Source organism: Sinocyclocheilus grahami, unplaced genomic scaffold, assembly GCF_001515645.1.
Source record: "Sinocyclocheilus grahami isolate Dianchi unplaced genomic scaffold, SAMN03320097.WGS_v1.1 scaffold47.1, whole genome shotgun sequence".
Lineage (NCBI taxonomy): Eukaryota > Metazoa > Chordata > Actinopteri > Cypriniformes > Cyprinidae > Sinocyclocheilus > Sinocyclocheilus grahami.
In genome coordinates, this window is record NW_015505226.1 from 1,573,326 (window position 1) to 1,587,374 (window position 14,049).

The following is a 14,049-nucleotide window of genomic DNA, read 5'->3' on the forward strand; positions in this document are numbered from 1 at the left end:
AAACCTTTTCACACCACTGTGTATATATATACATATATATATATATATATATATAGTATAGTTTTAATACAGCGGTCATGACATAATTATCAGCACAACACAAAATTATTATCAGCTTATCAGTATCTTGCCTCAGAATTTAATATTGGTGCATACCTAATTGAGGCGTTTCATTTTTGTGAAATTTTGCCGCAAAATACACCACAATCCTAGAAACACCTACTTTTGTGTTTGGACTCCATTGAAAACTCACCCAAATGCGCAACACGGGCTAGCCGGGGGTCAAAGCCCACCTGCTGCACTTTATCTGTCCTGGCAAGAAAGAAATTGATGACTCCATCAGTGACAACACAGTGAGGAAAGCCCTGGATGATGTGATGGAAGCCTCTCAGCATGTGCAGACAGTCCCCGTCTTCCTCTCCAGCTTCAATTGAGATTGTCTGCCTGTAGGTGGCAGTGTAGCCTGTAGCTTCACGCACTGCTCCTCCAACCTAAACACACACAGCAGCCGAACACTAAGAACAATGCAGGGATGATAAACTGAACTGGAGGAAACTCTTTAGTACAGAGTATCTCTTCCTATTAAAAAAAACACCTTTAAGCGATTTTTTTTTCGCTTTATAAAAGCAGATGTGCTTGTCTCCTTATCTAAGGCATGACTCCAGCTGTATGACTGTGCACACAGAAGACCCGTTCACTGCAAAGGTCACATAGCTGATCCATTCCAGAGCAATAATCTGCCCTAGATCTGCTGCTGCCTAAAGCAAAGTGAAATGCAAACTGTATTTATTGTACTCTTTCCTTAGCCAAATTTTGTGATTCAAACGGATTCCAACTATATTAACCTTTAAGCCCTATGTCCACCAAAGCGTATTTAGCCTGACCTACCAGAAGTAATGTGGCAGACACATTGTGAATGAAATACTGCAAGCAATATTTTTCATTTCAATATTTGTAAAAGTCCGGGAATCCCATCTGCTTAAGACATGAATACTCCGAGACAAGCAATATTAACGTCTCCTCCATTGTTGTTTAGCCGTAGTACAAGCATAATGTGTGTGACAGTTGGTCGGAGTGGTATTTTCCCCGCCCCTCCTCCACTGTGATTGGACATCTGATTAAAATGTGACCGTGATGAGCACTGCGTTTTATCCAAAGTTGAACATTTTTCAACTCTCTGCGCTGAGAAAAAAACGCCCGAGCGCTCAGCGTGAAAAAGATGCTCAACGCTCGACACGTTCCTGCCGTTTTAAAAAATGCGGCGCTCCCATTGAAAGCAATTGAAAAAATACTCCAGCCTCGGGAAGAAGACTGGCCATTCAAAACTCTTCCTTTGTAAGCAGGGTACTAAAAACTGAACAAAATTCAAACAAACACGTGTTGTTCTAAAAAATATCTTCCACTTTTGGACCATTTTGACATTTACAGACTTGGACAATTGTTTCCTCTGTTTGAATTCCACACCAATCAGTGCCAAAGACAGAGGCCGCATTTACACTGCATGGTTCAAGTGACCCAATTCTTATTTTTTCCTCCCATGTGGTACAGCTCGGACATGGCCCACGAACATGTAAGCAGGAAAAAAAGCACATGGACTCCGATATTCTCAGATCGTGTCTCAGATTAAACATCTCTAGTTGACTAGCAGAGTATTAATTTAGTTTGTTTGGGTTAAATAAGAGGCGATCTGGCACTGAAATGTGTTGCTTTTGAAATCATGCTGAGTGATCGTTGCCGCTGTAATCAGTGACGGTGGCTCGTGCACAGACGAGTGCTTCAATCTATTGCTAACTGTTGTAGAGGCTCTCTATTAGGGGTGGGGGAAAAAATCAATACAGCATAAAATCGCGATATTTTCCGCGGCAATATCGACACACGGACGCCAAGTATCAATCTTTTATTATACTATTTGGTAGAATAACAAAATCAATTTCTTTACAGTCCACTAGATGGTGCTGTTAAGTTTTTTTTCTAATCTCCTTTAAAGGGGTCATATGATGCGATTTCAAGTTTTCCTTTCTCTTTGGAGTGTTACAAACTGATTGTGCATAGATAAGATCCCTGAAGTTGCAAAGACTAAAGTCTCAAAACCAAAGAGATATTCTTTATCAAAGTTTAGACTCTGCCACGCCCCCCTAAAACGGCTCGTTCTAACACGCCCCCACATATCTACCTGACTATGTGGAAATATTTGCATAATACCGCCCAAATGTGCACTCAAAGAAAGAAGGCGTGGTTTCAGTAACCGCAGTTAGTGTTGAAACAGCCATGTCAGGGAGACGCTGTGTGTTTCTAGGCGAAAACAAAAGCACTCTATTTGGCCTTCCTAAAGTAGATGCATTTAGAAATCTTTGAGATTACTTACAACAGAACAGCAACGCATTTTATGGACGACCGTTTCGTGAACCTAGGAGAGGAGGTAATTCTGACTTTGCTATGACAGTCTGGCGCTTCTGAATCAGTTACTGTTTTGTTATTATTTTAAGTATTTGCTATTGACTGTTCAAATGCAGAGTTTTGCGCATCGTGTGTGTGTGCATGAGCGAGCGAGCGAGAGAGCGCGAGAGAGAGAGAGGGGGGAGGGGGGGGTCACATCACAGTGGAGTCAGCGGTCTTAACCGTGGCTTGTGTACTGCACACATACCAGCTTCATCACTGTGTCTGTCACGCATCAGTTACGGTTCGTTAGCTCTAGCTTTCTGCCCACTTCAAATCAGATACAGAGATGAAATAGTGTGGTAAGACCACATTTATTTGAATGAATTATAGCATTTATTTAAATGAATTATCGATCGAAAGAGAGATGACAGTTGTGTGTGTGAATTACCTGCGTCTGTGCGTCTCTCTTTACAAACTATGAAGCTGTTTAGTTACTTCGATTTTACCTCATTGCTGAGGAAGATAATAAAGCAATCTAGTATCTATGTTATTTTATTAATAAAAGTCGCGGGGCAGCACTGACAATAAGTTTGTGTGCGCGCAGTGTGATCTGCAATCTCCGACCTCTCTCCCTCTCACTGTGTTTATTAAATATCCATATTTAAAACGTAATTAACACTTTTTCTCACTTCCGCTGACTGTCGTACGTGGAAGCCGTCCAGGCGGATGACGTAGGACGTCGGCATTACGTGATTAGTGACGAGTGAGGAGAGAGAACAAAACAAAACGCTGGTCATGAATTAGAAGCACAAAACGAGGATTTGTAAAGAAAAATATTGGAGGATTTCGATATAAGCCAAGAGGAGACTGGTTTTCCTTTGCTAAAGTAAGGAAACTTTGCTTGCTTTGCTCCTGCATTTCTCAGAGGCGCATGCACGCCTACGTCATCCGTCTGTATGTCTTCCGCATACCACAGTCAGCAGAAGTGAGAAAAAAATGTTTATTACATTTTAAATATGGATATTTATCTTACAAAAATGCATGGATTCGCTACAGGAGGCCTTTATTCACCCCCCGGAGCCGTGTGAGGGACGTTTTATTATGGATGCGTGCACTTTATTTCTGCGGCATAGTTTCTTATTTCAGTCTTCTGAACTGTTGACAGCAAACACCCGCTTACCCCCATTGTAAGGCTTCGAGGGGCCAGGGCAATTTTTTATATAATTATATAATTATACTCTGATTGGATTCGTCTGAAAGAAGAAAGTCACATACACCTAGGATGCTTCGAGGGTCAGTAAAACACAGGCTAATTTTAATTTTTGGGTGAACTAACTCTTTAAGGTCTGTAAACCCCTCCCTTCCATAAGCTTACTCTCCTCTGATTGGTCAGCTGGCCAAGTCTGTTGTGATTGGTCTTTCCGTATACAATGCATGTTGGAAAGTGAAACGCCCATTACCAAATACCATAATTAATTTTTTGCTCCGGAGGGTTACTTGTAAACAAAGATGCTATAAGTTTACAAAAATGACATCGATATTACCTTATCAATTCAAGCCCAAGTCCGAGGATGATTCCGATGCAGTCGCTCAACCGGAAATCCCATTGCAAGCTCGTCTTGATCAGGACGTTTCTTAGTGGTAAGTTTAAACTTTGTATGTGGTACTTTACGTGATGCGACAGCAGTTTTATTGCATTCATTATTATTATTATTTACTTATTTGAGGTGCACGTGTGGGAACTGTGTTAGAATGCCCAGTGAGGCTGTAAACACAGCGTCTTCTCGACATGATGTAAACACACTAACTAGCGGAAATGTTTGTGGGCAGGTCAGAGTGTTCGTATTTCGCAGCCAGGCAGGGATTATGCAAATGTGACGTATAAAGGTAACAGGCAGAAAATTTAAAAATATAACGACTCGTTAAGGCGGTTCAGAGTCGACTCTTTCTTTTGAGAGACAATATCTTTATTTATCATGCATTTTTTTGATTAACAACTTTGCAGACTGTTTACATTGAAGGATAGCTACGTTACAAACTGCAAAAAATATATTTTTCGAAAACCCATATGACCTGCTCTTTAAGAATTACATTTTACATTTCAGTATACGATAGTAATATATGTCTGACATAATTTCTTTTATTTTTCTTTAACTTTTATTTTTGGTGGGTTGTTGTGAAGATCTTTGAGTTTCAGTGTGTATTTGACAGTGGTTTTTCTCAAATGAAACCATGAAAAGCTAGTGAAGTGACTCTCAGAACAGTGCTGGAAATGAAGTTCATGTGTTCATATCCTCATATATTGAGACATCAGATGGTGAAACTCCACGAGCGTCATGTGTTTTCAGTTTGTGCAGTAGATGAAATTACACCATTCATTCACACAGAGACACGCAACTGTCACAATATGGACCTTGTTTCTGTTCTCCTGTTTTGTTCCTTGACCTAGTTTTCCTTAGTTCCCTCGATTAGTTCATTCTGCTCACCTGTGTTCTATAATTACCCTCATTTGGTCTGTGTATTTAAGTTGCTCCTTTTCAGTTCTTCCTGGCCGGTTATTATTTTTTGTTATGTATGCTGCTTGCATTTTCTTATGTGTTTTCGGATCTTCCTCTACTCCTGGGATTATAATTATTTAATTCTACTCCGTCTCCATTCGCGTATCTCACACGAGAGCCCTGACAGAATAACCGGCCTACAAAAAGTGTTAGCGGCATGAGTCCCCGCGTTTATTTTTTCCATTGTGTTTTTTCTTTTGTGGTCATGGACCATCCCGAATTCCTCCTCCTCCTGCTGGAGCAGGGGGAGCGTTCTCTCGAGGACAATACAAGACTCTACCTGGAAGTAGCTCATTACACCAGCTACCCGGACGACTGCCTCTGCACGTTTTACAACGTGAGCCTCAACACCGCTTGCAGAGCGCAGTCATCCAAAAATGGTGCAAGGGAGAATTTTGCCGCCTTTGTGGAGTGGGTACTGGTGAGAAATGGATCCCAGTTCACCGTCTGCCCAGCTGATGAGGAACTCACCAGCCCCACTCCGGACCCAGAGCCCAGCCAAACACCACCCAGCTGCGTGGGGCAACAACCAGAGCCCACCGCAGACAGTTGGGTGAGGGTGAAGGTGAGGCTGAGCTGCCGCTGGACTCAGAGGATTTGATAGACTTTTTAGATGGTTTCCTTCCATCATCGTTTGAACTCTCTGCCTGTCCCGATACGGCCAAGGAGGCCGTTTATTAACTGTTCGTCTGCCCTGAACTGTCTGTCTGTTCCGCCACGATCACAGAGGTCGTTCCCCTGTCCGTTGCTATCTGGTGTGTGGGCAGCACACACCATCCCAAAACCCACTGCCAGTCACAAATTCCCACCCACCCTCCCTCTCCTACCACCTCTTCACCAGTCTTCGCCATCGCTTCCGCTGTCTCCTGTCAGCCCCTCTGCTCACCCTCATCACACTATCAGTGGTGTGGTTTTGCCGCGGGTCTGCCAGTTTCCATCAGCGTCGTGGCTAGACATGGGCCGATTACCGGTTTCAAGGTATACCGCAATTTGAAAATGTCATGGTTTCAAAACTGCTAATATTTTCCGTTATACCGTTTCTTGTCTCCTCAAAGACGGAAAGTGTAGGAATCCCTCAGGTTGAGTGCAGTGTAGAGAGTAACATGACCCCTCCTCCTCCTGTTGGAGCAAGCGAGTGGTCAGTCATTTGTGTGTAGGACGGCCGAACTAAGGAGCTTCCCCTGGAACTTATGCGATCGGCAACTGGCCGTTTTTTGTCTTATTGCAAGAAACTCATCTCTGTTCTGGACTTGCACAAACTGCGTTGCAATGCAATCGTTTTCCAAAATGTCATTTATGTGAAAATATGAAGTCTGTAAACGCCCGTTAACACAGGCCAGAGATGTTGAAGACGGACGCACAGAGAAAAAATACTGTAGCAGGCAGATCACTCACTGTTCATGATGCACGAACTATTGGAAGAAAATCCTCAATATTGATTTGGGGGTTTATATGAATGTGTTTCTGAGGGGAACTGACTGTCTTCAGAAAAGTTTACAAGGAATTTTCTTTTAATCTCGTCTCTGTATAGTTCATATGAAAGCAGTGTTTCAGCGCAGTGCTGCTTTGTTTACGCGGTGACCAAGGAAACGCAGTATCTGGTGTTTGAGAAGCGCCTCCTGCTATCAGAGAGTGAATCTGTGTCTTATTCAGAGCTTCTACTGTTTGCTTTGTTCAGGCATGTAGTATAAATGATATGAAATTATATAAATTATATGTATATGAATTATATAACTAAAATTAAATAACTAATTACAGATTTAGGTTAAATAAAGATGTCTTTATTTTTCTTCTTTTTAGGAAACAAATCAAAGAAAAAATAAACATTCCTAATATTCTGTATGTTGCTCAAAAACAAAATATATTGTGTTCAGTAGAAAAAAGTTTTTTTTTTTTACCCAGTCATTTAAAAATAACACATTTTAGAGCTGTAATGACAATACCGTGATACGGTGAAACCGTGATATTTTTGCTTAAGGTTATCATACCGTCAAAATCTCATACTGGCCCATGCCTAGTCCAGCCTGGATAGAACAAGAGCTTGAACAAGGATTGTGTTGCATGTTCTGAAAGAAAGGGCCTGATCTTCCTAATGTTGTATAAAGCAAATCTGCAGGACCAGGCAGTTTTAGTAATGTGGTCTGAGAAATTCAGCTTATCATCAATCACAACTCCAAGGTTCCTAGCTGTTTTTGAAGTTATTTGGGTTGATGAGCCTGACTGGATGGTGAAATTTTGATAAAGTAATGGGTTTGTTGAAACCACAAGCAGTTCTGTCTTAACCAGGTTGAGTTGAAGGCGATGGTCCGTTATCCAGCAAGAAATGTCTGTTAGACATGCTGAGATGCGAGCAGCTATTGTCGGATCATCAGGATGGAATGAGAGGTAGAGTTGAGTGTCATTAGCATAGCAGTGATATGAAAAGCCATGTTTCTGAATGACAGAACCTAGTGATGCCATGTAGACAGAGAAGAGAAATGGTCCAAGTACTGAGCCCTGAGGCACCCCAGTAGTTAGATGTTGCGACTTGGAACCCTCACCTCTCTGTGGACCTATCTGAGAGGTAAGACTCAAACCACTGGCGTGCGGTTCCTGAGATGCCATTTTCCAATAGGGTTGACAGGAGAATCTGGTGGTTCACAGTATCAAAAGAACACATTTTAGAGCAGTAACGACAATACCGTGAAACCGTGATATTTTTGGTTAAGGTTTTCATACCGTCAAAATCTCATACCGGCCCATGCCTAGTCGTGGCTGGAGGATCCCTTGTCTCCGCCTCCAGCCTCCGAAGCCCGGACTCTGCCTCGGCCTGTGGCTCCACCATGGCTCTTAACTCCCTCCTCTCCGCTGTGGCCTGTCAGTCCACCAGCTCCGCTGGGCTCCCTCGTCCCTCCGGCTCTGCCTAGGTCGGTCGTCGACCTGCCCTCTCCTCGGGACTACACTCCTCCGGCTTCACCTCGTCCCTTCTTCCTTCTGGCTCCATTGGGCTTCTCCCTCCCTCCAGCTCCACCTTGGTCCTCTGTCGCTTCAGCTCCATTGCGGCCTTCCGGATCCCTGCCTATGTCTCGGTCACCTGAGCCATCTGCTCCGCCTTGGCCCTCCGGTTCCTCCTCGTCGCCCTAGCTCTGCGGCTCTCCGTCTCCACCCTGGGGTCCTCTCCCACCTGCTCCACCGCTGTCAGTCGGCCCTCTGGAGTCGTCAGCCCTTCCTCCACCATGGCTCCTCCCTCCATTGGCTCCACCGTGGGCTGCCTTCCTGGCTGCGGTCTGGGTCCCGCCTGGCTCCTCCCACCGTCTTCGCCACCCTGGCTCCTCCCTCCGTCTGATCCGCCATGGTCCCTCCTGTCTCCTCCCTCCGTCAGAGCCACCCTGGTCGTCTGCCTGCCTCCCTTCTCCTGACCCTCGCCCTCCTCCTGAACCCCCGCCCTCCCTCCACTGTTGGTCCATCTACGGCGTGAGGCCGTGCCTTCCGGGAGGGAGGAGTTGTCACAATATAGACCTTGTTTCTGTTCTCCTGTTTTGTTTCTTGACCAAGGGTGCGTCTCAATCAGCTCCCTTGTTCAGTAGTCAGGGCACTGATCAGGGAGTCAGCCATTTTAAGGGCTGTCTAAATTGTGAAATCCTTCCAGTGCAAAGGAACGTTCGCGCCCTGAAAAATCCCACAATGCACTGCAAAAACTAGGGAGCATCAGCGCTCACTATGCTCCCTTACCGGAATTAACGTCACATTTCTGAAGCGTGAAACATAAACCACACGAGCCAATTCGATAAATATAATGACACGCGATAGATTTGAAAAGACAAAACCGTTTTTAGTATATTTCAATATAAGCAGACATCGCTAGACAGGAATTGAACACATCTAATTAACATTTATAATTAATATTCGGCTGAAATGTTGTAAGAACATGTAACAGAACGATGTGTTTAAAGAGAATAAAAATAATATAAAAATTAGATTGGTCCTGCCTGTTGTTTAGTAATTCCAGTGATGACGTTCTACTATGTTGTCCATTGACATTGTACATAATCATGTCACTGGAATTCGAGTGATCACTGTCCCAACATGCAGTGAGTCAGGGAACTTACCAGTGACCAAATTCGTGTACATGATCTAATGATTCACGAGCTCGGGAGCTAGGGAGATGATTGAGACACACCCCTAGTTTTCCTTAGTTCCCTTGATTAGTTCATTCTGTTCACCTGTGTTCAATAATTATTTGGTCTGTGTATTTAAGTTGCTCCCTTTCAGTTCTTCCTGGCCAGTTATTGTTTATTGTTATGTGTGCTTCTTGTGTTTCCTTATGTGTTTTTGGATCTCCCTCTACTCCTGGGATTATAATTAAAGGATATTTAATTCTACTCCATGTTCGCCTATCTCACACGAGAGCCCTGACAGCAACATGAATTGACTGGCTGTTGTTGCGTTTATTTCTGTTGTGTAATAGGCTGTTAGATTAATCCAAATTGAGTAAAAATGTAATTTATTGACATACATTTTATGGCGATAATATTATTATTTATTTGTATTTATTATTTTCTTTAATTACACAGCCCTAGAACTATCTTATTATTTTTAACCAACTAGTGATTCTAGCAGGTGTTTGAAGACTATTCGCACAGGTGTCCTAGAAAAATAACTGCAGATCTAGTTCACAACATTAATCATGAACATAACCCACAAACAACCAGAAAGCATACAAATATATTTTTGAACCATCTATCTTTGGGCTCTATTTCTTTATATAAATGCCACTTTGTGTGCTATTTTGTTATATGATTCAGTATCATTCATATACGTTAAGTGTGATGTAGATGTGCAATTATATTTTGGTGCCACTGGATATACAGTAAAAAGAGATAGAGAGTTTTTCTAAAAGCACTGTTAAAGAATAACATGATGCCTAACTCCTCTACCACTTGAGATTTTTAATTAAAAGAGACTGAGCCTGCTGCTGTAGATATTGTGAGGTAGGACGGTGCCTTCTTGATTAAAGGTTTAACTGGGGACTGTGGTGGTTCCAAAGGTGTAAGTTCCTCACCACAAGAGGGACCTGAAACCTTGTTTCCTGTGCAATGGAAAAAGTCCTCAAGGGGTTTGTCTTTGATGTGCACCTGATCCACTGAACATATAGGCTATAATGTCTCTGCAATGGCTCTTCACTAGATAAGACTGAATTATAATATTTTGGTTGTTTTGTCTTTATTTGATGGCTAATATTCACTGCACCTATGAAAACCTGTGCATGAATAACAATTCTCATATACTGTGTATATCATTCTACATTGACTTTCTCACCAGGTCAAGTGTGGTTTTCTCCAGCACATCCACCAGCTTCTCCAGCTTTGTGTTGGCAGTAAAAATAAAGTCATCATCCACCCATAGCACATATTTGGTGGTGACCTGTGACACGGCCAGATTACGACCAGCAAACCAGCCCTGAAATATAGACATACATATTCAGAACCCATCATACTGCATGTAAACACAGACAGAAATGTGTCATCAACTCAACAAAGTGACCCACCTTTCCGAAGGGCATGATGTAATGTTCAATATATGGGCCTGATACTGTTTTCGGGTGCTCACTGTCATCTGCTATCACTATTGTAACTGTTGGATAGTATTGTCGTATGCTGTCAATTAAATCCTGGAGCTTGTCATAGCGCAGGAAGGTTTTAGTTGTTATGGTCACGAGAGCACTGATGTTATACTCTGAAATCGAGCAAACAGAAAGTCAAATGTAAATGGAAACATGTGGCTTTAATTTCCTTACAATATAAATAACAAATAACACTAAAATCACAGAATGAATGATTGTTTTGCCATGAGCAAGGGTAAATGTGCTGACACATCTAATATACAAAGAATAAATTGAATTGTAGCAGCATACAATAGCTTACTACATTATTGTTGACTGAAGCACCGGAACCACTTTCTGCACTCTGAACATAACTGTTGGCTGATATTGAAATATGTAATTCTCTTGGCTTGCATTAAAAGTACATTTCTAGTGTAGAATATCCTTTAGTATCATTTTGCCTCATACTGAGAAAACAAACACATGAGGGCTGCACGATATATCGTTTCAGCAACGATATCGCGATGTGCGATGTTTAGTATACTGATCATTATATCTATACTGATTGTTTTCTTTGCTCACACACAGACAAGGTGTCTACACCGGACGCGACAGCTGTACAGAGATACCCATTTTAAATAAATTTAGTAGTGGAGCTACTGTACGCGATTTTCAGTGCTGGAAATCCGATTATTCTTTGTTGAAACTTCCGCGTCGTCGCGGAGAGCGCAGGTCACGGTCACTTAGCAACGGCAGATGCTACGAAAGCACAAGCTCCCGAGCGCTTTGGATAGAAGGAGAAAGCTGCGTGACTGGCGTTTTCCCACGCATTTTTAGGCGCTACATGTGAACGGCCCCAAAGTCTGTCTACACTACACAAAGCGACCGTTACATATCATTTGAACTTTGTATCAGTACGTCATAAAAAGAACGCGGCATCAGTTTACTGTCGGGAATTTGTCGTGCCGCGCCGCGCCGCATCCAGTGTAGACAGACAGAATAACTTATAATGGATTCTATTGTATTTTGTCGCGCCGCGCCGCTCGCGTCCAGTGTAGAAACAGTGAGAGCCACGCAGATGCAAGTGAACACTGAATTCTGTTCACTTCTGCATCTATTTGTGTCTGAAATACTGTGCTCTGCAAGTATCCTTGTAAACGCAGTTGCTTATGGCTTAGGTGAAGGAAAACAATTGAGAAAGAAAATGGATGTTTAACAGTATATTGGTTCACAGCAGTTTAAAATTCCTGTTGCTTTCGTTAATCAAACAACAAAACATAAAGAAAAATCACTTTTGTAGCGTTAACACAGATTTGTTAGATTTAATTTATAATGAAAACTATGCAGTGTTATTTTACATTTGATTATTCGATTTCTGTACCTGACTACTGTCAGACTTACCTGAAAAATATAAAGCACTGCTTATTTCATTTGTATCTTTGTTCTGTTATTTATCTATGCTTGTAATTTGTTTATTTCCTATGCTGATTTACTTGCCTACAAAATCCCCCCAATCATTGATTATTTTTTTTCCAAATATAGAGCTATTGAAGTCATCTGATTTTTTTTCCATATCGCAATTATATATCACAGAGGAAGAAAAAAATCGCAATGTGAGTTTTTCCCAATATCGTGCAGCCCTAATACAAATCATACTTATCCCTGCATATATCCACTACTTTTTAAACTCTGTTATATCCAAAAATATTCCCAGGCTGACAGGCTGCCGGATAGTCAAAAATTGAAGGTAATAAAAGCACGATAATTTATTCCCATGACAGCAAAAATTAATTTTCAGCAGTCAAATCATTCTAATATACTAATTTGGTGTTCAAGAAACATTTTTTATTTTCAGTGTTGAAAACAGTTATTTATATACTGCTATAGTAGCGGTTCCCAAACTGGGATGCGGGAGATAATTATTTTGATGATCTGTGTGTAAACATGCAGGCCCATCCATCTCACTAAAAAGGGTAGTAAGTAATATTATTTTTCATAATAACTCATATACAGTCAGGGCTTGACATTAAGTAACTTACATTTTAATACAATGTTGTCAATGTTGACTGTTTTTGCTTGATTTGGTTAACTAAAATAGTTCCAAACAAAGATCACAGCAGAACAGTCGCGCATCTCTGAGCAGCAACACACAGCGTTGTTTCATTACTGAATGATTCAGCGTTTTTGAATTGATCATTTGAGCCAAAGATTCAGTGGTCCATTCATAACGAGAGGCACTTGCTTCATTTGTGAATGAATCATCAACCGTCTGAAAGAATCGTTTGAATGAACGCCTCAGTGACTCACACATTAAGACAGTCACTTGATTCCACCTACTGCCGGTTTACTTTCATGTTTAAAAGTAGCTTATCTTTGCATTTTTCCAACATTTCATATTTGTATATTTTAAAAAAAAACTGATTTAAAACACCAAATTCATAACATTATTTATGCTGTTGTAATTCTGCAGTGTAACTGCATTCATGCTACACTTCAGCTTCATTAAACTATCTGTGTAAATGCATCTAAATGCCACTTCAGCTGCTTCTGTTTCTTCTGCAGGAGAAAGATCAGTTTTGGTAATACTGATTATATTTGATTGGTAACAGCCCTATAGTGTCTTATTATATTAAGTAAAAATTAAATAGGCAAAAAATGACCTGGAAATCTATTTAAATAAATTTTAATATGCAGTAACTTTAGTCCTATAAAACATAATTTTCCAACGACAAAATTGTGGCCAGTTAAAATGCTGAGTGGTTAGTAATTTTTTAAAAACCACTAGCCACAGTGGCTGGTGAGCAAAATAGTTCGTCAATATAGCCCTGTATACAGTGATATATTTGTATCATTGCAGTAAAAATGTGGTGTTTAACTGGAGTAAGGTGATGGGGGTGCTTGTACATGTGTCAAACCAGTGGTGTAGTGGTGCCTGGAGAAGTGGGTATACTCTTAATTTATGCCCCACATTTTTAAAGCGACCCAGCAAAGGATGAACACCATGTGTTATAAACAGTGACGTGTAAAACCAGTCTTGTATATTTAGTTCACCCCAAAATGGGCCAGTAGTATTTGCATATTGTCACTTAACTTCTGCTGCTTGACTTCACAGAGTAAGGATCATTATGAAATAAAAAATAGCCACAGAATTCAAATTTTAAAAAATAGACTGCAGCAATTAACATTTTGTCAGAACCTCTAGTACATTACATGCTATTTTGTTTAGTTGTCTGTTCGTAGTAGAATCATGATCTCTACTAAAAAATAAAAATAAAAAATCGTGACTATAAATTTATCCAGAATTTATCCCCCCATCCCCACCACCTTTTAAATATAAATAAGCACCAGTCAAGCTGCAATATCAAACATTTCCTCACTAAAGCTCTCTGACAAAGTCCATCATTTATTTTAATTATTATATTGAATTTATTACTGAACAATGGCTTGTTAGATACAGAGAGAGCATGAGCTAATTGAATAGAATATCTTTGTCATTGTACAAGTAACGTTACAATAAGATTTATTTTGAAA

General features: G+C 41.0%; 1 protein-coding gene across 1 annotated transcript in view; it reads right to left on the minus strand.

The window, feature by feature from the left end:
* LOC107582708 (beta-1,4 N-acetylgalactosaminyltransferase 1-like) overlaps positions 1 to 14,049 on the minus strand; it is a 26,009-nt gene that overhangs the window by 1,149 nt on the left and 10,811 nt on the right. Inside the window, exons 9-11 of the mRNA XM_016268649.1 lie at positions 10,465 to 10,652; positions 10,236 to 10,376; positions 254 to 491 (exon numbers count right to left, since the gene is read on the minus strand). Coding sequence (XP_016124135.1) covers positions 254 to 491; positions 10,236 to 10,376; positions 10,465 to 10,652 — 567 coding nt within the window. The remainder of the gene's footprint in view (positions 1 to 253; positions 492 to 10,235; positions 10,377 to 10,464; positions 10,653 to 14,049) is intronic.